Source organism: Acartia tonsa, chromosome 12 (assembly GCF_053477335.1).
Source record: "Acartia tonsa isolate MP-2025a chromosome 12, ASM5347733v1, whole genome shotgun sequence".
Lineage (NCBI taxonomy): Eukaryota > Metazoa > Arthropoda > Copepoda > Calanoida > Acartiidae > Acartia > Acartia tonsa.
The window spans coordinates 46,359,850-46,384,402 of NC_137271.1; the positions used below are offsets into that span (position 1 = coordinate 46,359,850).

The 24,553-nt window shown below is 31.1% G+C and overlaps 1 protein-coding gene across 1 annotated transcript; it reads right to left on the reverse strand.

The window, feature by feature from the left end:
• Positions 1 to 12,553: 12,553 nt before the first annotated feature.
• On the reverse strand, positions 12,554 to 24,048 carry Rab32 (RAS oncogene family member Rab32). Its single transcript, XM_080178620.1, has 8 exons — positions 23,951 to 24,048; positions 19,158 to 19,238; positions 18,090 to 18,164; positions 16,929 to 17,021; positions 15,824 to 15,912; positions 15,421 to 15,496; positions 13,564 to 13,635; positions 12,554 to 13,117 (listed from the first exon to the last, which is right to left on the reverse strand). Exons 1-8 carry the CDS (start codon positions 24,000 to 24,002, stop codon positions 13,011 to 13,013), a joined length of 645 nt encoding a protein of 214 aa, XP_080034746.1. The 5' UTR covers positions 24,003 to 24,048; the 3' UTR covers positions 12,554 to 13,010.
• Positions 24,049 to 24,553: the final 505 nt, after the last annotated feature.

Sequence of the window (24,553 nt, forward strand, 5' to 3'; positions counted from 1 at the left end):
GGGGTAGGCAGGTGATGGCAGAGAAAGGGGAAGGTCTGGCTGCGGCAAGGGGGGTGTAGACATCTCCCGGCAAGGCAGGTAACTGGGGCTTGGGGTTGTAGAGGGGCCGCGCCCCTCCCACTATCAGAGATGTCCAATTTGACCGCTGCTTGTGATGTATCGGCAAGGCCCTGGAGGGGCAGGGTGAAATGGTGATAATAGGCTTAGCGCTGGGTTGTAATTTGATAAGCCGCAGCATAGCAATTCTATGAAAGGCTTGTCCGTATACTGCCGTCTTACCACATTTTTATGATTTTTGATATATTGTAAACCATTTAAAAATTATTTCGTTTTAATGTGTTTATTTGAAGAAAATAGTCATTTTTTTGTTTGATTTTTTTATAACAAAAAACATAAATTTAAATATGAATTAATGTATTAAATTTAATATTTTTGTTTCAGGCAAACTGATTTCATACAATAAACCTATAGTATTCGTAATCTGCCTTTCTCTGTCTTATGGGGAGTGACGTGTTTGACTGTAGTCAAAAAGATCTCAGGAACTTCTTGAAAAGGCTCCGAAACAAAGCCAGAAGTTTACAATTGCAATTATTAATTCACAACTGCCAAAAATATAATCATATTTTATCCAGCTTCTGATATTGATTATCTAGAAATCATTCATTGTTGAACTAACATCTTAACATATGGCAAATAGATATTTTCAATGTTAAACAATTTATTACAATTTCATCCTTATTTTATACTATGTTATGATTGTTTAAGATAAATTTTCTCATAAAAAAAATGGGTATAGTCCCTTTCGTGGCAACGCACCATAAGGGGCGATTCTTAACAGTAGCTTTTCTCCTATTTCTAGCCCCTGTGGGGGGCTCTAACCCTGCGGGCCAAATGCCTATCCCTGTGGGGAAATCACCTAACCCAATATAACCTAACCTAACCTAAAATAACCTATAAAAAGCCATTTTATAAATATGACGAATCGCCCCTTAAGGGGCGTTGCCACGAAAGTGACTATTCCCAAAAACGTTTATTTAAAAATATACATATTTAAATAAATATATTTTTTCTAACTATCACAATCATTTGAATTTAAATATATTTCAAATATTTACCCTAATATATATATTTGTATAATTGTACAATACTATTTTGTATTTAGGAAATAACCAAGTTTAAAATGAGAGAGAAAATTCTTGTGAAAATTATAATTTCTCTGAACAGAAAATTAAAAAAGTATTTCCTAGGTAGGAAAAATAAATATTTAGAAAGCAATTGTTTAACCTTTTCTCCTTTCTTATAATTTTGCAATCTATCCTTAACTTGAATAATAATGTTAAATACAATTTTATAAACACCATTCTAAGCTTTTAATTTAAAAAGTTTGAAACAGCTTTCAAAATCTTGGAAAATGTATATAATCTTAAAACTTATAAATTTAGAATGAAACTCATTTAAATTTTGTAAAGTCACTGTTTTTCGTCATAAAAAACAAGACTGATAGAAATTTTTTGGGGAATAGTCCCTTTTGTGGCAACGCCCCTTAAGGCGAGATTCGTCGTATTTTTAAAATGGCTTTTTATAGGTTATTTTAGGTTAGGTTAGGTTATATTGGGTTAGATGATTATCCCACAGAATTAGAGCAGGGTCTATTAGTAGAAGAAATGCTACTGATAATCTACAAAGTATCGCCCATTAAGGTGCATTGCCACAAATAGAACTATACCCAATTTTTGTAATTTGAATTAAATAAAGTATGTTTAATTTGTTCATATACAGAGAGACAATCATGCAGATGGAGGGATTCTAAGCTTTATATAACATGCTGTCTGTTAAAATAAAGAAGTAGGTACCCTAACCCTTGCCCCCCAGAAAGCTAAGTAAATATATTATAGGAAAATGTTGACAAAACCTTTTGTATATACTAGTAGGGATCTAAAGGGATAGGACAATGGCCGATAAATTGATGAACATTCCCAATTATGATACACAAAATTACCGCTTCTATATATTATAATTAGTAATTGAAACGTTTGGAACTCGACTTAATGAACCAAACAATCTAAATTTGATAAAAGTCCCCAAAGTTATCAAGGCAACAAATAAGAAACCGTTATCATAAAACTTTGGGGCCTAGTGTAATAAACAGCTGAATGTCCCCTCCCTTCCTGATACACTAGATAGATAGATAAATATATAGTAACAACAAGAGTTTTACAAGAAAAATAAAAACTTTTCCAAGTTTAAGATAATCTGCTACAAACTCATTTTTCTCTCTATTTTTGTTGTCTCTCCACACTTTCCATTTTTTTGCTTTTTTCTAATTCTCTCATTTTTGTTGAACAAAATCTTTTTTTTCTTGAATGTTTTTTTTTATGTTTTATTCAGACATATTTTGCCTTCTTGCCTTGTTCTTACTATTTTCCTCTTCTATTTTTTAGTATCTGTTAGTTTCAGTTTTAAAATTTATATTGTTTAGTTTCTAGTCAAATATATATTATATTAATGATTTTGACAGTTTTCCTAAAACAAAATTCCTTCCTTATTTGGTGCTTTTTTGCCTAAGTTTGATAATCTTTATCTGTCTAAGCTAACATGAAAATGATATCATTATAACTTGATTACTTTTACAAAACTTTTCTTTATGATCCTCTCCTATTCTAACATTTTTAAATGATGTTCCCCCTTTTCTTTTCTATTTTGATAGTATCCTTCAGACTAGACAATATTTATCCCTTATAAATGTTTCAATGTTTAAGATTTTGTTTTGTATAGGTTTCATAGTTAATTACTGTAGTCTTTTAAATTACCTACTAATATTTGGCTCTCAGAGAATAAATTAAAAGATTTATATATTAACAAATTGATAGAAAGCTGAATAAGAATACACAATTTCATTCATGCATATGTTTATAAAGGGATAATGTTTGGTTAAAATCAATTTTTGAGGACTTAAACTTTTAAATCTTATTTGTTGAAACTGTTTTTTAAAGCTCAATGTCCTTTCCAATTGAAGAAAATATCTCCAATTGATCTTTCCTTGTAACCTTGATGAATTTGTTGTTCCTATGTTGTTAATGAAATTATTTCATTGCCCCAAGATCAAAGGACAGAGGAATAGTGTAGTCCTTTTGAATACACTATTCTCTCAAAATCCATAGAATAAAACTTTAGAGTGTATAGTTCTTTTGAATACACTATTCTACAAAAATTCATAGAAAAATAAGACTTTAGAGTGCATTGTCCTTTTAGATTAACTATTTTCTCAAAATCATAGAATTAAACTTTAGAGGGGAAAGTCTTTTTTGATAAACTAATCTCTTAAAATTCATAAAAAAAAACTTTAGAGTGCGTAGTCCTTTTGAATAAACATTTCTCTCAAAATACATAGAATAAAACATAAGAAAGTATAGCCCTTTAAAATACCATAGAATAATCTAGAATGTTTTGTTCTTTTTGGATACAATTTTCCGATTAAAGTCATAGAATAAAAATTTAGAGTGTATAGTTCTTTGAATACACTATTCTCTCAAAATCCATATAATAATAATCTAGAATATTTTTTTTTCCTTTTGAATTCATCATTCTCTCAAAATCATAGAATAAAACTTTAGTACCTGTTGGAATTGCTTCTTCTTTTTAAATAAAAAAATATTTTGTTAAATAAATCTGTTTTGATAGAGCTATCTAACTAGCTAGTATTCTATATCTACTCATCCTTTCTTATCTTATAACAATAACTATAAAAAAATAATCTATCTTAGTTGTTTAAGTCATTATTTTGGGGATTAATTTTGTTTCTGATATTCCAATATGTTTTGTCATTTTCAAAAAAAAATTTAAATGATTTAAAGTGATACAACAATGGCCCAATGAAAATACACAAAATTATCCTTTCTGTGGATTTAAATTAGTGGTTGAAACGTTTAAACAGTCAACTTAATAAATCAATCAATAAAAGTTCACTAAAGTCCCCAAAGTTTTTATGCTAACAAATAAGAAAATTATATTATAAAATTTTGGGGGATAGTATAATTACCAGCCCATTGTTCCCCTATATATCTCTGAAAAAAAGTAGAATATATTTTTTATAGTGTTTTAATTCCTTTATATTATGCATACACGTTGTGTGCTGATTTAATTTGACCTTAGAAGTAGGTAAAGAAAAAAGATAGATAAATAAAAACTATATGAATATATAAAAGAAAATATCTCCATTTTTTATAAACAAACAAAGATAAAATGAAGCAATATTTTCTAAAATGAACAGCTTACCTATAAACTTGATTAAAACTTTTTGTTGGTTTTTAAATGTCTAATCCCTGCAGGGGGGCTTATTTGTATATTCAAATCTTAACCATACCTGAACTAAAAGGTATACTTATCTAATATGTTGACATTCTCTCATAAACGACCCCTTAAATAGTGGATGTAAATATTCTTTTTTTTTATCCCTGAGTTAGTCATTGATTTCCCTGAGGTATCATTTATTTCCCTGAGGTAGTCATTTTTATCCCTGAGGTAGTCATTTTTATCCCCGAGGAAGTCATTTTTTTCCCCCCGAGCATGGCAACCCGTGAAAAGAATCTCAGTTCTGCACCACAAGCCTCGATGGCAACCGGTGAACAGATTCTCAGTTCTGCACCACAAGCCTCGCACGACTGAAGTTCCCATGTCTATACAGTCATATTTATAGAAGATTTTTGATTTTTTTTTTGAAGATTTTCATTTTTTTTTGGAAGATTTTAGAATTTTTATTGATTACTAAAAGCAAGCATAATTACCTCAAGGAAATAAATGACTACCTCAGGGAGAAAACTGAAAATTAAAAACCAAAATTAAACCACATTTTAGCATAAAAATGAGTTTTTGTTTAAATGAGAATGATATTCCTATCCAGTTTTTTGTTTAGGAATGAATAGATGGGCAAAAAATATTCATTCCTAGACAAAAAAAAACTGGATATGAATACCCCATTCCTGAGTTTGTCCTGGAACCAAAATTTTTTGGTGTTTTATTTTTATACATAAACATAAATATAATTCACCTTTGCCATGTTTTGTTATTCACCTATGTGCACGTGCACTGTAAACGAACAGGTGGAATATCCGACAACAATCTTAGCTTTTGGAATAGTATTATAAAAAGTTGTTGTGAGGCATCTTCACATATATTAGCATAATTAAATTCAATAATGTTTATACAATCCTACACCATGCAGCTTTAGCCTAAAATGGATAAATTAATCTATTATTACTTGGACCTTGCACCAGGTGATCATGTATTCTAATAAAGTGAATAACGATAACCTCCATCCACACCCTTTACCCCATCTCCTCCCGTCTTGCTAAATAAGCGAACTGACCAATTAACTAGTACCATGTTATCAACCTAATGTTTTTACCTGCATAATATCAACATATGTTCTACATTCATTAATCGATAACATTTAAATAAGTTCGAGTTTGCTAAAATACTTAAATTCTACATTTTACCGCTAGGTCCGAAAAGTGTATACATTAACCAAATTAAAAATGGCAAAGACAAAATATTGTCACAAAATACAATTGGGAATTTTTTAGGGAATAAATTAATCACTTAATGATTTTAAAAACTAATTGTTTATTAATTAAGTAGGTCAAGCGGCTAAGTTTCAGCTGTTTTAAATAGGGATTATTTTGTTGAAAATAATCTTGGGAGAATGGTGATAGCCTCCTCCAAAATAGTTTCCTTCCTGTGAAAATCTACATTCTATAGAAGAACCCTATTAGTTCAGCAATTAGCCAGACAGACAGACAGACACAACATATCTTGTTACTTTTATATAAGGATCATAAGTTTTTTTATTGTTTTGCTATTTTTGTGGTTTAAAGTTTTTGTGAGTTGACTAAATTCACACAAACAACCAAGTATAAAAAAAACACAACTTTTAAAACTTTTAGATTTTCTAAACAAATGGATATAGAATATATATGGTTAATATGACAGGGGAAAAACTATTGTAAATTTATGTTGCTAATATGGTTTGATTTATTGGTCAGTTCGTTTATATAATAAGAGAGGAGGGGATAAGTAAAAGGGAAGAATAAGGTTAATAATTAAACCTTCTGTAGTTTAAAATAATTGAAGACTCAACATAATGAAGCAAAATTCACTAAAGTCCCCAAAAGGCCAACGAATAGGAAAACGTTATTATAAAACTTTGGGGACCAGTGTAATAAACAGCCTAATGTCTCCCTTCTCTCTCTGATGAAATTAACATATACACAACTAAGAAAAATAGAAATAATGCTGAAGAAGGAAATAAAGATAAGTAAATTAAGCTGATACAATAAATCATATTATATAAATATTATTTATTATAGAAGCAAAAATATTAGATTAGACTGTTATATACTCAAGCGGCTACGCACCTAGAGACATTTATGGATATTACCACAGATAAAACTTTTAGACAAAGGTTATAAAATGAAAGGGTTGGTTGTCTGAAATTTCGTGCCTAAAGCACCTACTATAAAGGTTTTAAACTTGGTTCTTGACCAAAATGGTTCTTCTTTGCAATAAAGCTTCTCAATGGTCTTGGGAATGTTTTGGACAATATAGGGTATTAAGCTATTCATCTAAATATATAACTACCTATCTGTTTATTCATTTTTCTATCTATCTATCTATGTGTGTATCTATTTAACTATAAATGTATCTATCCAAGCTAAATGTTCAATATGGTAAAAGAAATATATACGCCCCTAGAGACCTCTAAGGATATTAATATACACAATTAAAACTTCCACACAAGGGTCATGAAATGAAAGGGTTGGTTGTCTGCAAAAGTTGGAATGTGCGTGCTCAAAGGTTTACTAAAAAGGTATGACACTTCGTGGAGTGGAAAATGCAATGGGACACTTTGGCATAGGTACAAGAAATGAAAATGGAGAACTTTTACTTGATTTCTGTTTAAATAATGATATGGTCGTAGGAGGTACATTATTCCAACACAAAAACATTCACAAATATACCTGGACAACACCTGATGGACAAACAAGAAACATGATTGACCATATTATGATCAATAGAAAATGGGTCAAGTCAATGCAAGACTGTAGGAGCTATAGAGGAGCCGACATATTCAGTGACCATGAACTAGTTGTCAGTAAGATTAAATTAAAGCTGAAGCGTACTGGCCATGATAAAAAGAGTGAGATTGGTAGACAATATGATTCTTCAAGATTAAAGGACCCAGTGATAAAGAATGAATTTGTCTTAAAACTCAGAAATAGATTTCAAGTCTTAGAGGACCTAAATGACGAGACTGAGATCACATGGACTTCAATTAAAGAAAACTTTCAATCTACTGCTAAGGAAATCCTAGGACACAAGAAACCAGAGAAAAAGGACTGGATCTCTGAAGAAACATGGAACAAAATAGAAGAGAGAAAGAAGCTTAAAAACAAAATTCATAATGCTCAACATTTGGCTGACATGGGCAATTTAAGAGCTGAATATACTGCTAAAGACAAAGAAGTCAAAAAGTGCACAAGGAAAGACAAGAGAGATTACATTGACAATCTGGCTGAAAAGGCCCAGAGAGCAGCTGACTTCGGTAACATGAAAACAGTATACAACATAACCAAGCAATTAAGTGGCAAATATAACAACAAGAGTGGTGAAAATATCAAGGCTAAAGATGGTAAATTACTCACTACAGAAAAAGAAGTTGCTAAAAGGTGGAAATCGCATTTTGAAGAAGTGTTGAACAGACCTGAACCTGAAATTACTGCTGAACCAGAACCAGGACATGAAATAGACATAGACACACGACCACCAACTATTCAAGAAGTTAAAGCTGCTATACATAGTCTAAAGAATGACAAAGCACCTGGACCTGACTTGATAACTGCCGAAATGCTTAAGGCAGACATAGATCTTTCTGCTAGGACTCTGACTGATCTCTTTGATAAAATTTGGAGACAAGAAAAGATACCAACTGACTGGTCTAAAGGTATAATCATAAAACTACCTAAGAAGGGAGATTTGAATAATTGTGATAATTGGAGAGGAATTATGCTGCTTTCTATCCCAAGCAAGGTCCTATGTAAAGTTATTTTAAACAGAATTGATGAGAAAATTGACAATAAACTAAGAGAAGAACAAGCTGGATTCCGTGCTGGAAGAGGCTGTGTTGACCAAATTTTCACCCTTAGGACAGTTATTGAACAATGTGTTGAATTTAACAAGCCACTCCATGTAAATTTTGTTGATTTCTCTAAGGCCTTTGACTCCATACACAGACAAACACTCTGGAAAATACTAAGAAGTTATGGTATACCTGAAAAGATGATAATTATGATAACTAAATTTTATGACAACTTCCAAGCCTGTGTTTCAGTTGGAAACAATAAGACATCTGATTTCTTTAAAATAAGCACTGGAGTTAGACAGGGATGCATTTTATCACCTATTCTATTTATATTGGTCATTGACTGGGTGATGAAGAAAACCACAGAGGACAAAAAACGTGGTCTCCAGCTGGGCATACTAGGACACCTAGAAGATCTGGACTTTGCTGATGACCTGGCACTGATTTCAGAAACAATTAAACATCTACAAGCTAAGACAGATAGACTAGTCAAATACGCAGGACAAGTCGGGCTCTTTGTTAATGTCAAGAAGACTGAAATTATGAATATACCTACAAACCCTGATCAAACTATAACAATAAATGGTGAACAATTGAAACAAAGCAATTGAACAAATTGGGGAGTGTTATCAGCAGTGCAAATGGCTCAAAAGCTGATATTAAAACCAGGATTGATAAGGCTAGGGTTGCTTTTAACAGTCTACACAACGTTTGGAATTCAAAGAAACTTGCTCTGAAAACAAAAATCAGACTTTACAACAGCAATGTGAAATCAGTTCTTCTTTATGGAGCTGAATGCTGGAGAACTGTGAAAACTGAAACAAATCAACTTAATGCATTTCACAATAGCTGCCTAAGAAGAATTTGCAAAATATTCTGGCCAAACAAAATATCAAACATTGAGCTGTATGCTAAGACCAAGTGCAATAGTATTGAAGCAGAAGTGCAATTTAAAAGACTAAGGTGGCTAGGACATGTGCTTAGAATGGAACAAAATAGGTTTCCAAAAAAGTGCTTAAAATGGAACCCCACCACTGGTAAACGTAAACGGGGACAACCAAAAAAGACCTGGAGGCGGAGCACTGAAAAGGACCTCTTTAATTTGGAATTAACATGGGGAGAAGCTGAAGCACTTGCCAAAAAAAGGAATTCATGGAGGAGCAGGGTGGCCGTATTCTCTGGACTCCACAGTCCAAAAGAGAGACGCGCCTGAACTGAACTGAACTTCGTTGTTATCAAAAGTTTCCAATATTAATCCCACTATATAAAGTGATAATGTTTTTTTCTGTAGCTTAAGATTTCGATAACTACTGAACTGATTAAGTTCAACATTTTTAGGTAAGCTTCTTATTGGTCACTGGATGGTTTTAGGCTACCACTTCGAACACAGAGTCCCTAAATGAAAAGGGGGCAGCTGCTAGTCTATCTATATAATGTCTAACTATCTATCTATCTCTATATTTCTATCTATGTTTGAAACTATCTAAGTCGCTGAATGTTCAATATGGTGTCAGAAATAAATCAGTATTATAAAGATATATCAAACTAAAGCAAAAATTTTGCCCTCAGTTTTCACTATTTTATATTTTTTTTAAGCGAACATTTTCAGCATCTATTGTCAGTCCATCTGTACCTCAGTCTGAAATTGTTAGCGCTGGTCGTTAATGAAATTGTACAAAAAATAGTTAACAATGTGTGATGATTCCAAAAAACAATTAGGTACAATTATGAAGTATTACTACAAATTCCATACGTCCTCATTTAATATAATAATTTATTAGCTTGTTTAGATCCTAACAAATAAACAAAAAACCTTACTACTTTATATAATGCTAGCGGTTACGCCCCAAAAGGTTTCTAGAGGCCCTTGAATTGGGGGGGGGGGGGGAGTTAAGTGAGAAGTCGACCGACACACTTTAAATTGTAGTTTTAAAATATATAATTAAAGCATTGCTATGTAGAAACTCATTCTTGTTTTCAAAATTTAAATATTGTTCAATAGAAGGGTTCAATGATAAAATATATAATCTTAAAAAATCTTACTATCGGCTGCGCTCCTAGCATCTAGGAGCTCTGTATTCAAAGGAGTAAGGAAGGTAGTAAAATAACCTAAAATAAAACTTAGATATTAAAATTAAATAGCCTAAAACCATCTAGGGACCTATAAGAAGCTTCCATAAAAAGGGAACACAATCCGATCAGTAGTTATTGAGATCTTAATCTTCATACAAAAAAAACCTTACTATGTTGGGGCAGGATTCACATTCGATGTCAAGATATCCTCTAATTAACTTGTTTGTTAAGGGATGTGATACTCTAACGCCAACCCTATCCAACAGACAACCATACAATTGATTGCACGACCTTTCTCTGGGAAGTAACTGTACCTGGCAATAAGTTGAATCTCTTTACAGGCCAAGGAATAACCCCTACTCTCACTATTAGTGTCAAGCGAGACTAGTAAAAGTGTCTGACTCTGATTATGACGTAAAAAAACCAATGAGAGGCCACTGTAAATTTTAACATTGGTCAATTACAGTGTATACTGGCCTCTCATTGGCTAATTACTTTTTACGTCTTTATCAGAGTGAGACACTTTTACTAGGTTCGTGTCACGCACCAGACACAACAGCAGAAGGTACATGGTATAGTTTACACTCGAACCCGACACCTCCTCAAAATCAATATGATACCTTTTTCTATGATATAAATAAAGGCTTTTTGCAGAATGAGACTATGAATCTTCACCAAAAATTGCAGCTGACTCTTTAAGATTCAAGGTTTAACCATTCAGTTTCTTAAAGATATATGGACAGATGGACAGACATTTTGTTGAATTATAGAGTAGCTTTTAATATCAGAGAGAGAGGTGATATTGGGCTGTTTATTATATATATATCCCCAAAGTTTTATATTGACATTTTCTTATTTGTTGATTTAATAACTTTGGAAACTCTTATTTAACTTTAGATGGTTCATTAAGTTAAGTATCAAATGTTTCTACTATATAAGGTTTAATTTTGTTATCATTGGTGATGTAAATTAATTTATCTGCCATTGCCTTGTCCTTTTAGATTCCTGTTTTGATATTGTCACACTGCTTTATTTAAACAGTAGAGTCGTGAAGTCTTATCTGCTAGAAATAAATATAAAATTTTCAGAGAATAAATGGATATAAAATTGTTAATATATAAGCTTTTATATAATTATAGTCGGTCCGTCCGTAAACAATTGTCATTACTTGAAACTTGGTTTGTTGATTCCTGTAACAATAAGGTAATATTTAGAAAGAAGCTTAGCAACTCTGTAATCATTACAACATGTTTTCAAATTCATTTAAAAATGATTTTAAACTTTTTTGAAAATAAAGTTTTACATGATTTGTATAATGATGATCCCTAACCCAACAATTGTAAATGTTGAAAGGAGCATCTCTATAATTAGGTCCTTAAAATGTAAGTTGGTCCTCAAACATTATCCTGTAACTAGGTAATTTTAAAAAAAAAATTACATACAATTTAGTTTAAGCTTTTCTCTGGACGCTATAAATTTGTTTATATTTATTTTTCCTTATTTTATAGCTTTGCTTTTATTGTTGTTGTCATCCTTTTTTCTTTTAGTTTTTAGGTCGAAATTTTAACTGATTTCAAGCATTTCTAGCAACGATGGACATTTCTGAATCATATATTTTTAGCATTTTTTGAATCCCTTTAATTCTTGAGTATTTTTAGCCTCAGGCTAAAGTCCCACTTTCTATTGAATACAGAAATGTGTTTATTTTTCATAGCTGTCTGACTTCTAGATTTGCACCTAGCGGCGGCGCCCTTTGCATCTAGGGAAGATGTCTTAAAAGTGGTATGGAAGGGAAAAATAGCCTAAAACCATCCCAGTGTTAAAATAAAATAAGATGAAAAACAAAATAACCAGGGACCTACATGAAGCTTTTTTCAAAATGAAAACTCAATCATTATAATGCTTAAATATATCAAATGCAATTCAAAAGTCAAACTTACATAAATATAAGACCAAAAATATCCAATCGAATCCTTGTTAACGTAAGGTTATCGATAACCACTGACCCAATATGGTTCTCCTTTACAATGTAGCTTCTCATATTTCCTGGTTATCACCCCTATACCAAAGTAAATCGGCTCTAGAATAATATTATGCAATTTTAAAAAGTAAATTATGATCCTTTGAAAATGTAGGTTGGGGATATCTTACTTCCTCATTCTATTTTCCATCAAATACCTAAAGCTCTTGGGGCAAAGCAGCTACAAAGCAGCTATTTTGATTAAATAATGCATAACAGGAAGTTGCTGTGGTATAGAATAAACCTTATTGGTTTATCAGTTAGTAAAACCAGATAGACAGACATACATCATTCTCCTTTAAATAAAGGTCTTTAAAAAGCAATGTATTTAATACGTTTATTTACAAAATCAATATAAACTACAGATATTCTTACAATGATATTAGTATTTATCGCATCAAAGTATAGACGGCCCGTGCTAGCAAAACTGGTAATAATTTTAATATTTTAGTATTTGTGGATAATTGTTTGTAATACGATGCTATACATGATTATTCAGTATGGTTAAGAACTGGTTCTTACATACAGTGGACATTAATCGGTTTCGAAGCCATACTGAGAAAAGTTTGAAAGCATAGTGAAATCAGCATGTTTTAAATGGACGTACGGACTTTCTGATATCGATTATATAGTTGCTGCACATTCTTACCTAACTGTTATTAAATCATTATACAAAATTTAAAGTCAATTGTACAGTTCTAACATATCTAAATTAATTAAAAGAGCTAGCCGTTACGGGCGGACCTACCATAATTATAGAAAAGCTTTATTTTTTAAAAATTACAAGCATAATGAACATTTAGATTTAGAGTTGACTTCTTCAGCTTGTAGAACATTCAAAGTTGAAATGGGAGGTCCTTTCAATACTTGGTGGCATTCTCGACTCACTGCCAGTTATAAATGCCATTGTTTATTTATAATATTTTGGTACTTTCCCACAAAATTTCTCTTGGGCACTTAACCTCCCCCAATTCCCCGCCTTTATTTAATTTCATACTGACTATATTAAAGTAATTAATAGAAGGGGGAGAGGTTAAATAAATGTTTAAACTTCAGGTACTCTGTGCAGACTTTCAATTTGGCCTTTGAATATTAGCCAATGCCGTCTGGAATATTTAGGCAGCCAAGTCGCTACTAAAAAGCAAAAATAATTTACTATCAGACGAAAAAGGTCCACAACACTTGATCCAGGTAGTTATCTGGATTATATATCTATACATATACATTTATTCTGGCTTTTATGTTTTATATCACACTGAATGTATGTTTTACACCCCAAGGCTCACATCCGTCCACCCCCACCCCCCCCCTTGATGGTAATTGACATTTATTCCTAAAAGTTTTAATAGTAGAGTAGCTGCTTCTTCAATATTCTTCCCTTCTTTAGCAGACACCTCGGCCCAACCTAATATTTAAGTATTTATCACATCGTATAATAGATATCGATAAATCCATTATTAATCCATCTCTCTATTTATCTATCTATCTATCTATTTATCTATTAATCCATTACCTGCAAATTTGTTATCCTCACAAAACTTATTAATAACATCATCTGATGGCAGGTCAGGTTCTCGTGGCAGATCCATGTATTTGTCTATCAATCTATCTATTTGTCTATCTATCTATCTATCTATTTATCTATCTATCTATCTATTTATCCATCCATCCATTACCTGCAACTTTATTATCCTCACAAAACTTACTAATAACTTAGTCTGATGGTAGATCAGGTTCTCTGGGCAGATCCATGTTTCTATTTATCCATCTATGTATCTATCCATCTATCTATGTATCTATCCATCTATCTATGTATCTATCCATCTATCTATGTATCTATCTATCTATCTATTTATCCATTAATCCATTACTTGCAAATTTATTATCCTCACAAAACTTATCAATAACTTCATCAGATGGTAGATCAGGTTTTCGTGGAAGATCCATGTATCTGTTTATTCATCTATGTATCTATCTATCTATCTATCTATTTATCTATTTGTCTATCCGTCTATCTATTTATCAATCTATCTATCTATTTATCCATCAATCCTTTACCTGCAAATTTATTATCCTCACAAAACTTATCAATAACTTCATCTGATGGCAGATCAGGGTCTCGTGGTAGATCCATGTATCTATCTATTTGTCTATCCGTTTATCTATTTATCAATCTAACTATCTATTTATCTATCACTCCATTACCTGCAAATTTGTTATCCTCACAAAACTTATCAATAACTTCATCAGTTGGAAGATCAGGTTCTCGTGGCAGATCCATGTATTTGTTGATCCATCTATCTATCTATTTATAAATCCATCTATCTATCTATTAATCCATCTAACTATCTATTTATCCATCCCTGCATTACCTGCAAATTTATTATCCTCACAAAACTTATCAATAACTTCATCTGATGGCAGATCAGGTTCTCGTAGCAGATCTGTTTATCCATCTATCTATCTATTTGTCTATCTATCTATCTATTTAACCATCTATCTATTTATCCATCCCTTCATTACCTGAAAATTTATTATCCTCACAAAACTTATCAATAACTTCATCTGATGGTTGATCAGGTTCTCGTAGCAGATCTGTTTATCCATCTATCTATCTATTTGTCTATCTATCTATCTATTTAACCATCTATCTATTTATCCATCTCTTCATTACCTGAAAATTTCTTATCTTCACAAAACTTATCAATAACTTCATCTGATGGCAGATCAGGTTCTCGTGGCAGATCCATGTATCTGTTTATCCATTTATGTATCTATTTATCTATCTATCTATCTATTTATCAATCTATCTATTTATTTATCACTCCATTACCTGCAAATTTATTATCCTCACAAAACTTATCAATAACTTCAAACTTCATCTGATGGCAGATCAGGTTCTCGTGGCAGATCCATGTTTCTATTTATCCGTCTATCTATCTATTTATAAATCCATCTATCTATCTATTAATCCATCTAACTATCTATTTATCAATCCATCCATTACCTGCAAATTTATTATCCTCACAAAACTTATCAATAACTTCATCTGATGGCAGATCAGGTTTTCGTGGAAGATCCATGTATCTGTTTATCCATCTAAGTATCTATCTATCTATCTATTTATCTATTTGTCTATCCGTCTATCTATTTATCTATCCATCTATCTATTTATCCATCACTCCATTACCTGCAAATTTGTTATCCTCACAAAACTTATCAATAACTTCATCTGATGGCAGATCAGGTTCTCTTGGCAGATCACACTAAAATAATGGATCTATTATCTTACACCAAATTTTCATGTTCTAAAATAAAGTGAACTCTTTAGCGGGCTAAAATAACGACCTCCCCCATCCCCCTTCTTTACCTCATTCCCACTCCTCTAACTGGATTAACGGCCAGACCAATTAAAGCGAGGGGAAATTGCAACCTATATTGACGACAATTTTTTTTATCCTGTGTTATCATCCACGTGAATTCTACATACATTACTAAAGTGATGTTAAATTGGTCATTTTTTATCAAGGTTTAGTGGGTTAATGATAATATTCTCTTTTTTATCTATCTATCTATTTATCATATCTATCTACCTTGTTAGCTAGTAGAAAGGCAGGTACTGGTTTTCCATCGCTGGTTATTACTTTTTCGTCCAAATCTTTCTTCCATTTCATCACTGCCTCTAAAAGTGGTTAAAATAAAGTAAATTAAGATATTTTTTAACATCATAAACTTAACATTTATAATCTGACCTTTTAAAAAGAGAAGCTTTTATATAATTATGCTCGGTCCATCTCGTATGTCTGTCCTGAACGGTTAGCTCTTTTCGTTAATTCAGTTATCATATTCATCTGATTCGAGAGCAAAGTATCTCTATAATCAAGTCCTAAACATGTAAATATGTTCTGTATTTAAACATTCTTGCAACAAATTTACTTACAATATTTTGTTTAGACTTATACATGGATACTCTTTATACGCTTATTTAGTTATTACACTATTCAAGTGTTAATATTCTTATTCCTATCGTTTCATAGCTTCACTTTTATGGATGTTGTCATCCTGGTTTTAATAAGATTATTGATTTATATTACACGAATATCTTATTTTAGGATAAACTTTTTTTACACTAAATCATTTCTATTTTGTGCTTTTAAAATATTTTCTAGTTTTCTTTATCATCATAGTATAAGACGTAAACATCCAATTTTTGATGTTTAAAAAATCAAGAATGACAAAATCCATGAGAAGCTAAACACAAAAAAAAATAGATGTACATATGAATTAAGTTATTTTACGAGCAGATATTCAGCAGTCATAAATCAAGAATAAATTTTCAGGAAAAAAATACAAAACCTTAATACTTTTAATAATTTTATTTGTTGTAGTATGTCCGACAAACCATTGCATCTTTATTTGATGTTAATGATTTCACCAAAAAAAATATGCCGTCCATCATGATTAAAATATGATTAAAATCATATTTCCCTTATAGTGCAACGAATTGACGGATGAATTGACAGACTAAGTAATTTATAGATTATGCTCCACATTGATAAGTATGTTGACAAGAAGTTTCAGGCTTCTATCTTTCATAGGAGCCGAGAAAATCATGTTTCCCACAAGACGTTAAGACATACGGACAGACGGACATTTCAAGTTATACAGTAGCTTCGCTACTTATAATACGATTCTTACCAAAAGTAGCAGATCTTGTGAGGTCAAAAACAATAAATGCAGCCGCAGCATCTCTATAATACACTCGTGTCATACTTCCAAACCTTTCTTGACCTAATAATACAATTAAAAAACAATAAATACAGCCGCAGCATCTCTATAATACACTCGTGTCATACTTCCAAACCTTTCTTGACCTAATAATACAATTAAAAAACAATAAATACAGCCGCAGCATCTCTATAATACACTCGTGTCATACTTCCAAACCTTTCTTGACCTAATAATACAATTAAAAAACAATAAATACAGCCGCAGCATCTCTATAATACACTCGTGTCATACTTCCAAACCTTTCTTGACCTAATAATACAATTAAAAAACAATAAATACAGCCGCAGCGTCTCTATAATACACTCGGGTCATACTTCCAAACCTTTCTTGACCTAATAATACAATTAAAAAACAATAAATACAGCCGCAGCGTCTCTATAATACACTCGGGTCATACTACCAAACCGTTCTTGTCCTAATAAAAAGTTACATTTAGTTAAAACAAGGATGACAACCGTTAAAAAATTCAAAGCAAATTATTAAGACAAACGAACAACTCTTATGATGAAGTAACAGGATCTGTGTCTGTACTGCTGAACCGATATGGTTCTTCTTTACAATATAGCTTCTCATAGGTCTTGAAAAGCTTTATAACTATTTGGAGGGGGAAGGGGGGTGTATATCAATTTATTAATCCATAAAGATACCTGGGTAAAACAGTTTTTGCTTATGCAAGAGTATTGCACAACCAAATCATGTATGTAAAAGTAACGGGATGTCTATATATGTAAGTGTACCAAAAGATCTTGCTAACCACTGGACCGAAATGATTCCCATTTACAATTGCAGGATAGATCCAGGGAAGGTTAATAACTAACTCCCATGATAAAGCGTAGAAGCCTCTAGGAGCGTAGAATTTAGTTATGATTCATGGTACTATTTTCGTAGGAGATTCTGTGTAATGAACATAAATTTAGAAAATTCGTAAAGACAGGGGAATATTCATAATCCTAAAAAACGTGGGGCTATTTGATTTGAGCAATTGATAACAAGCAAGATTCAAGCAGATAGTCACCTATCTTAATTAAAGCTATGTGAATTAAAGTTGACAAAATGTTTATTTATTACCTGCTATATCCCAAAGTTGAAGTCTGACAATTGTATCTGAATCTAGCTGAACTATTTTCAAAGCAAAATCAACACCTAAAATCAAAATAAGTTATTCTTTAGTTTTTTAAGAATACGTGCATCTTTGTTTACTGTACGCTTCTTATGCATTTTTAGTAAATAGTTATTAGATATATCTTTTAGTTCTTTTAATTCCAGTTTTGATAATATGTGTACACTGACTGTTCTACAAGCCGTTTAGAAGCTAAGTTCATTTAAAGTTATTAAGTCAAAACATTAACCTTGTAATTTGGAGTTAGTCCTAAATATTTTTAAATCAAATACTATGGGAAAAAACTTGTTTTACATTTAATTTGTCGAAAACTTTGCTGATACAGTTAAGAAAATAAGATGTTTCTCTAAATTCTGTCAATGGTAAGTGGGTTAAACTAAGCAATACATTTTTTATTAAAAAATCTGTATCAATTTATCTACTAATCTATAATTCTATCTATCTACATACCTATGGTAGCTTTATATTGATTTGAGAAAAACTTATGAACATATTGCTTAATTATGGTTATTTATCTGTGTATCGATCTATCTATGATTGTCTATTAATCTAAGATTTATCTAATTATCTATAATTTTATCTATCTATCTATCTATGTACATACCTATGGTAGCTTTATATTGATTTGAGAAGAACTTATGAACATATTGCTTAATTATGGATGTTTGTCTGTCTATCTATCTATCTATGATTGTCTATTAATCTAAGATTTATCTTATTTAGCTATAATTTTATCTAATATTAATCTACATGTAATTGTATCTATCTATCTATGTACATACCTATAGTAGCTTTATATTGATTTGAGAAAAACTTATGAACATATTGCTTGATTATGGATGTTTGTCTGTCTATCTATCTATTTATCTATAATTTTATCTATCTATCTATGTACATACCTATAGTAGCTTTATATTGATTTGAGAAAAACTTATGAACATATTGCTTGATTATGGATGTTTGTCTGTCTATCTATCTATTTATCTATAATTTTATCTATCTATCTATGTACATACCTATGGTAGCTTTATATTGATTTGAGAAGAACTTATGGACATATTGCTTGATTATTGATGTTTTTCCGCAGCCAACTTCGCCTAAAACAGATTTTTTTTGTTTTTATTATTTTTTATTAAAGAATTAATAGTTATTTTTCCCATCTTATGATGCTATACATTATTTTTCAGTATGGCTGAGAACCTGATCTCATTCTTTTGAAGCATGACCGACAGACAGACGGACAAAACAATGCAAAGACTAAGTGTGCATGTGTCATAGGAATTTTGACTGAACATTTGTGCTCTCTATTTGTATAGGCAACTAAGAAAATCACACCTTTCCCATAACTTTACGGACGGACAGACAATGTAAACTATAGAGTAGCTTCACTTTTAAAAAGAAAATATGTATAGAAAATATTTGAATTGAAAAGTAAAATCCAATTGTAAGAGAGAGAAAAATAAAATTTTGTGAATTTAGTTTTAATGTTGCAATGAACATAAAAGCGGCAGTAATCTCTATACAAACACAGTTTACAACAGGGATATAAAGGGATAAGACAATAGCCGATATATTGATCTACATCCCCAATGATTATACACAAGATTATCCCTTCAGTAGATTACAATTAGAGGTTGTTAAAAGTTTAGACACTAAACTTAATTAACCATCCAATCAAAATTCAATAAAAGTCCCCAAAGTTGTCAAGCCAATTATTAAGAAAATGTCAATATAAAACTTTCGGGGATGGTGTAATAAACAGCCCAATGTCCCCTTCCTCCCTGGCATAGAGTTATACTTTACAATAATAGCTTCGCCCCTAGCCTCTAGGAGCTTCTACCTATTTTATTGTAGAGGGACATACCTACCACACTCGAAAAACTTACTAGTTTATTTAATAGGGTTTGCTCCTCCCCTAGCCTCTGAAAGGTTCAACCAAGAAGATTAGGTAATAAAACCCAAATAACATTTGATTTTTCTTTACAACTATATTTAAAACAGGGATGACAACATCCATAAGTAGCGAATCAAAAAGGAAAGGAAAAAAATAATATAAATAAAAGAAATAATAATATATCTTTTTTGTAGCATGATCGACAGTCTGAAGGAAGTTGTAAACTATATTTATTCAACAAAAAAAACAGCAATATTAAATTTATTAAATAGTTGGCTAGAAACCTAAATTTTTAAAACCCTTATTCATTAGCTTAAAAACTTTGGGTACTTTTATTGAATTTTAATTAGTTCTAAACTAGCAGTGCCCAAACTATTCAACCAATAATTTTATTTATCATTATCATTATAGATGTAAATCGTAATCGTTCATTGTCTTTTCCATTTTGTTTCCTAACTTTTTACTAGTTTTGAAATTTGTTTTTATTACTGTTTGCATAGTAATTACTTTTAACAATTCTTACATATGAATATGCAAACATAGCTTTTATACTCTAAACTAAAATATAACAATTTTTCATTATTTTGCATGAATTTAAAGGGATAAGACAATGGCCGATATATTGATGTATAACCCTAAAGACGATACACAAAATTACCATTTCTGTTGATAAAAATTAGTGGTAGAAATGTTTGAACACTCAACTTATTTAACCAACCAATAAAATTCCTCTAGTTCATAAGCCAACGAAGATGAGATCTTTATCATAAAACTTTGGGGACTATCGTAGTAAACAGCTCAATGTCCCCTCTCTCTCTCTGTTAATGTGTCTGTATTTATTGTAAGTGTAAAAAAATATGAGGTATTTTATTTTCTATTAGCTCTAAATTAACTTCTGAAGAATCTAATTGCAACAAATTGACCTCTCTCCCTCTCTCCTCTCTCTCTCTATCTAACTTATCCTCTCTTTTTATATCTTTGTTTTGTCCCCTCCCCCTTTTCAAGTAGTCTTCTCTCATATGTCTCTCTTAATCCTCACCCCCTCTTTAACTCTGACAGATTTAGCTTTCAGTTGTATTATTTGATCAATTTTCTTTGCAAAAGCTAAAATATTATAAAGTAACCGCAACGTTGGCTTAACACATAGCGCATCCGCTCTTTTTTGGAATGGTAAAAAGTTTGAATATCAGCCCAGAACTGCATCATAAATAAAGCCAACACTGCACTGGTTACTACTGCTGCTATGCATAACAAATAGTTAGAGTAGGGGGGAATGCATTAGCCCAAAACAGGCGCAACTCATTACCATGCACATTTAAGACTTCCAGACAAAGGTAATGTGATCAAATGGTTGGTTGTCTGTTGGATTACATAAATTGATGGGTGTTCCTCAATAGACACCTCACCCCCAAAGGGGTAATTGTAGAAAATAATAAAATAAAGTAAAGTTGTTTAGATTTAAATCAATTATCATTAGATTATTAGATTATCTTTTATACTGGGCAATGATTTGACAATAATATGGTTATTAGACACCTTGCATAATACTTATTTTGCTTAGAGTTGCCTTTATTATTTTTTTGTAAAAAATAGGTAGTAAGTAGTAGTAAGATTTTTTTCTTAAGCTAAATATCTGTGGAAACGCTGGAAACAATTAGGTTCATGGGAGCTTTTAAATGTTTTAGTTTTAGGATATTTTTTTCAAATCTTGGGCTCTTCCCTAGAGGCTAGTGTTAAGGCAAATAATTTAAGATAAACTATTACTGATAGCAAGAAAATTATGACGCAAATAGTTATTTTCATTTATCATTTTATGATACTTTTTTATGCAGTACATGATATTGGAAATATATGTTGAAGTGAACTATTATGTAATCATATAGGATTATGCAACAAGGTTAAAGGAACAAAACCACAAACTTGAGATTTTGGTAAAACAATTTGCATTACAAAACTGATGATAAGCAATATTCATAACTTTATAGAGAACTTAAATTACGTGTTATTAAATACCTTATATAATAATAAAACACTTTCAAAGTTAAAACATAATTAAGGCTTCATTAATTGATAATAATAGCTAAGTTAGGATTCTATTTTCTTTAATCTTAAATCCATTTCAGGACATATGTGAAGCTTTCATTAAATGAAAACTAAATTGATTCAGTAGTTTTTGGAAATATAAAACTTTAGACAAAAACTATTATTGTGTATTAGGACTAGTTGCTGCACCATTAGCATCCAGGTAGGGGCTTGGTAACAAAAGCAGTGAGAGGGGGCAGAACTAAAGCTTAATTGTCAAAATGATCATGGGACCTGTGTGAAGCTTCCTAAAAATATAGGACTCAATCTTTTCTCACTAGTTTGGTTATTAAAATCTTATACTTAAGACAAAAAAAATCTAATACTTCATTTAATATCTTAACATATTTATTACTTTTTAGTTATTCTTAGCATAATCATTATAACTATAAAATAAAATTGAAGAAACTGCTCACACATTGTAACTGTCCAGATAGGATTTACAATATCAACCTGGCTTCAGGAAAAAACTATTGAAACAAACTTTTCTCTTTTTTATTTCAATTTGAGTTTTCATTTGTATTGCCAATTTAATTTAAAATTACAAGCTTCTTCTGTATTATAAAACGTTACAAAAGAAAAAATACATACGAAACTTTCTTTTTTTTTGGGGGGGGGGGGGGTCAACTTTTCCTCCATTTATAATTTTAGTTTTGGAAAGGAAAAATTTTTTAAAAATAGGCGGAAGATGAGTTTTTCTAAGGGCAATTACTCTCAGGAGGGAGGTGGTATCCTCTCCCAAAAAGTTATAGACCTTCCCTATAAAGGAGAACAATGTGGCTTTAGCGATTAGCAAGATCCTTTAGTTCAGACAGACAGTAAGACATACAGATAAGAAAATCTTTTATTTCCTTAAAAGGATAAAAGATAATAAAGAAAACTCTGCCTTGATAACTGTCAATCATTCCCGTTTCCTGCAAAGTACAATGCAAAAAAGGGCATGGATATGATTAGGAAAATTTCCTTTGTATTTATAAAGTAGATATATATGTCTGTATTTTTCCTACTTTTCTAATGCAACAATTTTCTTTTTCTCCAAATGCAGCGTAAATTTGGAAATAATTTGTTATTGTTTCTGGGTCAAGATATTTACTTTGCTCAGTAAACAATAATGATAAAAACTGTGAGTGTAAATTAGTATTATTATCTCAACTAGTAAATTAGTACAAAACAGAAACTCTATTTTTAAAAATAATTTAACATAAACAAACGTTTATCTAAAAATAATTGGCTGATGAATTAATAGTTTCGGTATTGACCAATATAAAATGTGTCATTTAGTACTAGGTAACCAAATATATGATGAGCATAATATTAATATATTGTAAAAAAATCTGTAATATAAATATAGAGTTCTAGATATAAAAGATTAGGTATAATTTGCAACTATACAAACTTAATTCAAACAGCATACAAACCAATCAATGGAACATGCTACTGTAGCTCAACACATAGCACATTAGCTCAGCGTTGGGGAGGTGATAAAAATCTCATAAATGTGTCATAACTAAAGATGTTAAAAATGGTTCTTACTGCTACTTTGTCAGGTGTGCAACATAAATAGTTAGAGTAGGGGGAATGTGTTTTGGCTCAAAACAAGTTTAACTCATTACCATGCACAGTTAGGACTTCTCAGACAAATGTTGTGCAAGCAAAGAGTTTTTTGTCTGATGAGTGTTACTTAACCTAATACCCTGGGTATTTGTCCAGAAAACGAGACATTTAGCTCCATAAGTTGTTGGACCTTGTGTTGAAGTGTCATGGAAAGCATCCCAACTTGTATTAGGTAATCGATGAGGTAAATCAAATCAATGTTGCTCTTAAAATACTTACCAATAACTAGAATTTTGAAGATATATTCAGCCCTAGCAGCTGACACTGCCATTGTATTTATGCTAAGGATATAATTCCTTTCACACAATTGATTTGTATATTCTAAGAAAACAAGGATGATAACATTATTTTTGGTTGTAAGTAAGAATTATTGTCAACTTTTGTAAAACAAAATAATTTTTTCTCAAATGTCCTTTTTAATTTTTTTTTGTAATTAAATTATTTTTCGAATCAGGTGTCAAATGGAGGAAGGTAACATTGTGCTGTTTATAACACTTGTTCCTAAAGTTTTATATTAACGTTTGCTTGATCGTTGACTTACCAACTTCCAAACATTTAACTAGGTGTTATATATATTAGGGGTGTACATATCAATTTATTGACTATTGTCTTAGCCCTTTAGATCTCTGAATTATTTACAATCATCAAATACAAGCTCCTTTTGAAAATATAAGATAAAAGTAAAAATTAATTGAAAATAGTGTTATTACAATTTACAATTACGTGCAGTTTTTGTACTGTTTATTCACTGATATAAATAAATTTCTAATCTTCATATGTAATTCTGGTAAACTTCACTTTCAGACTAATTCATTATTCAAT

Coding starts and splice junctions, on each gene's coding strand:
- Rab32 (XM_080178620.1), bottom strand. CDS start 24,002: ATGGCAGTGTCAGCTGCTAGGGCTGAATATATCTTCAAAATTCTAGTT. Junction 17,022..18,089: donor TCAACTTTGGGATATAGCAG/GTAATAAATAAA, acceptor TTGTATTATTAG/GTCAAGAAAGGTTTGGAAGT. Junction 13,118..13,563: donor TCTACTATTAAAACTTTTAG/GAATAAATGTCA, acceptor TATAACTGGCAG/TGAGTCGAGAATGCCACCAA.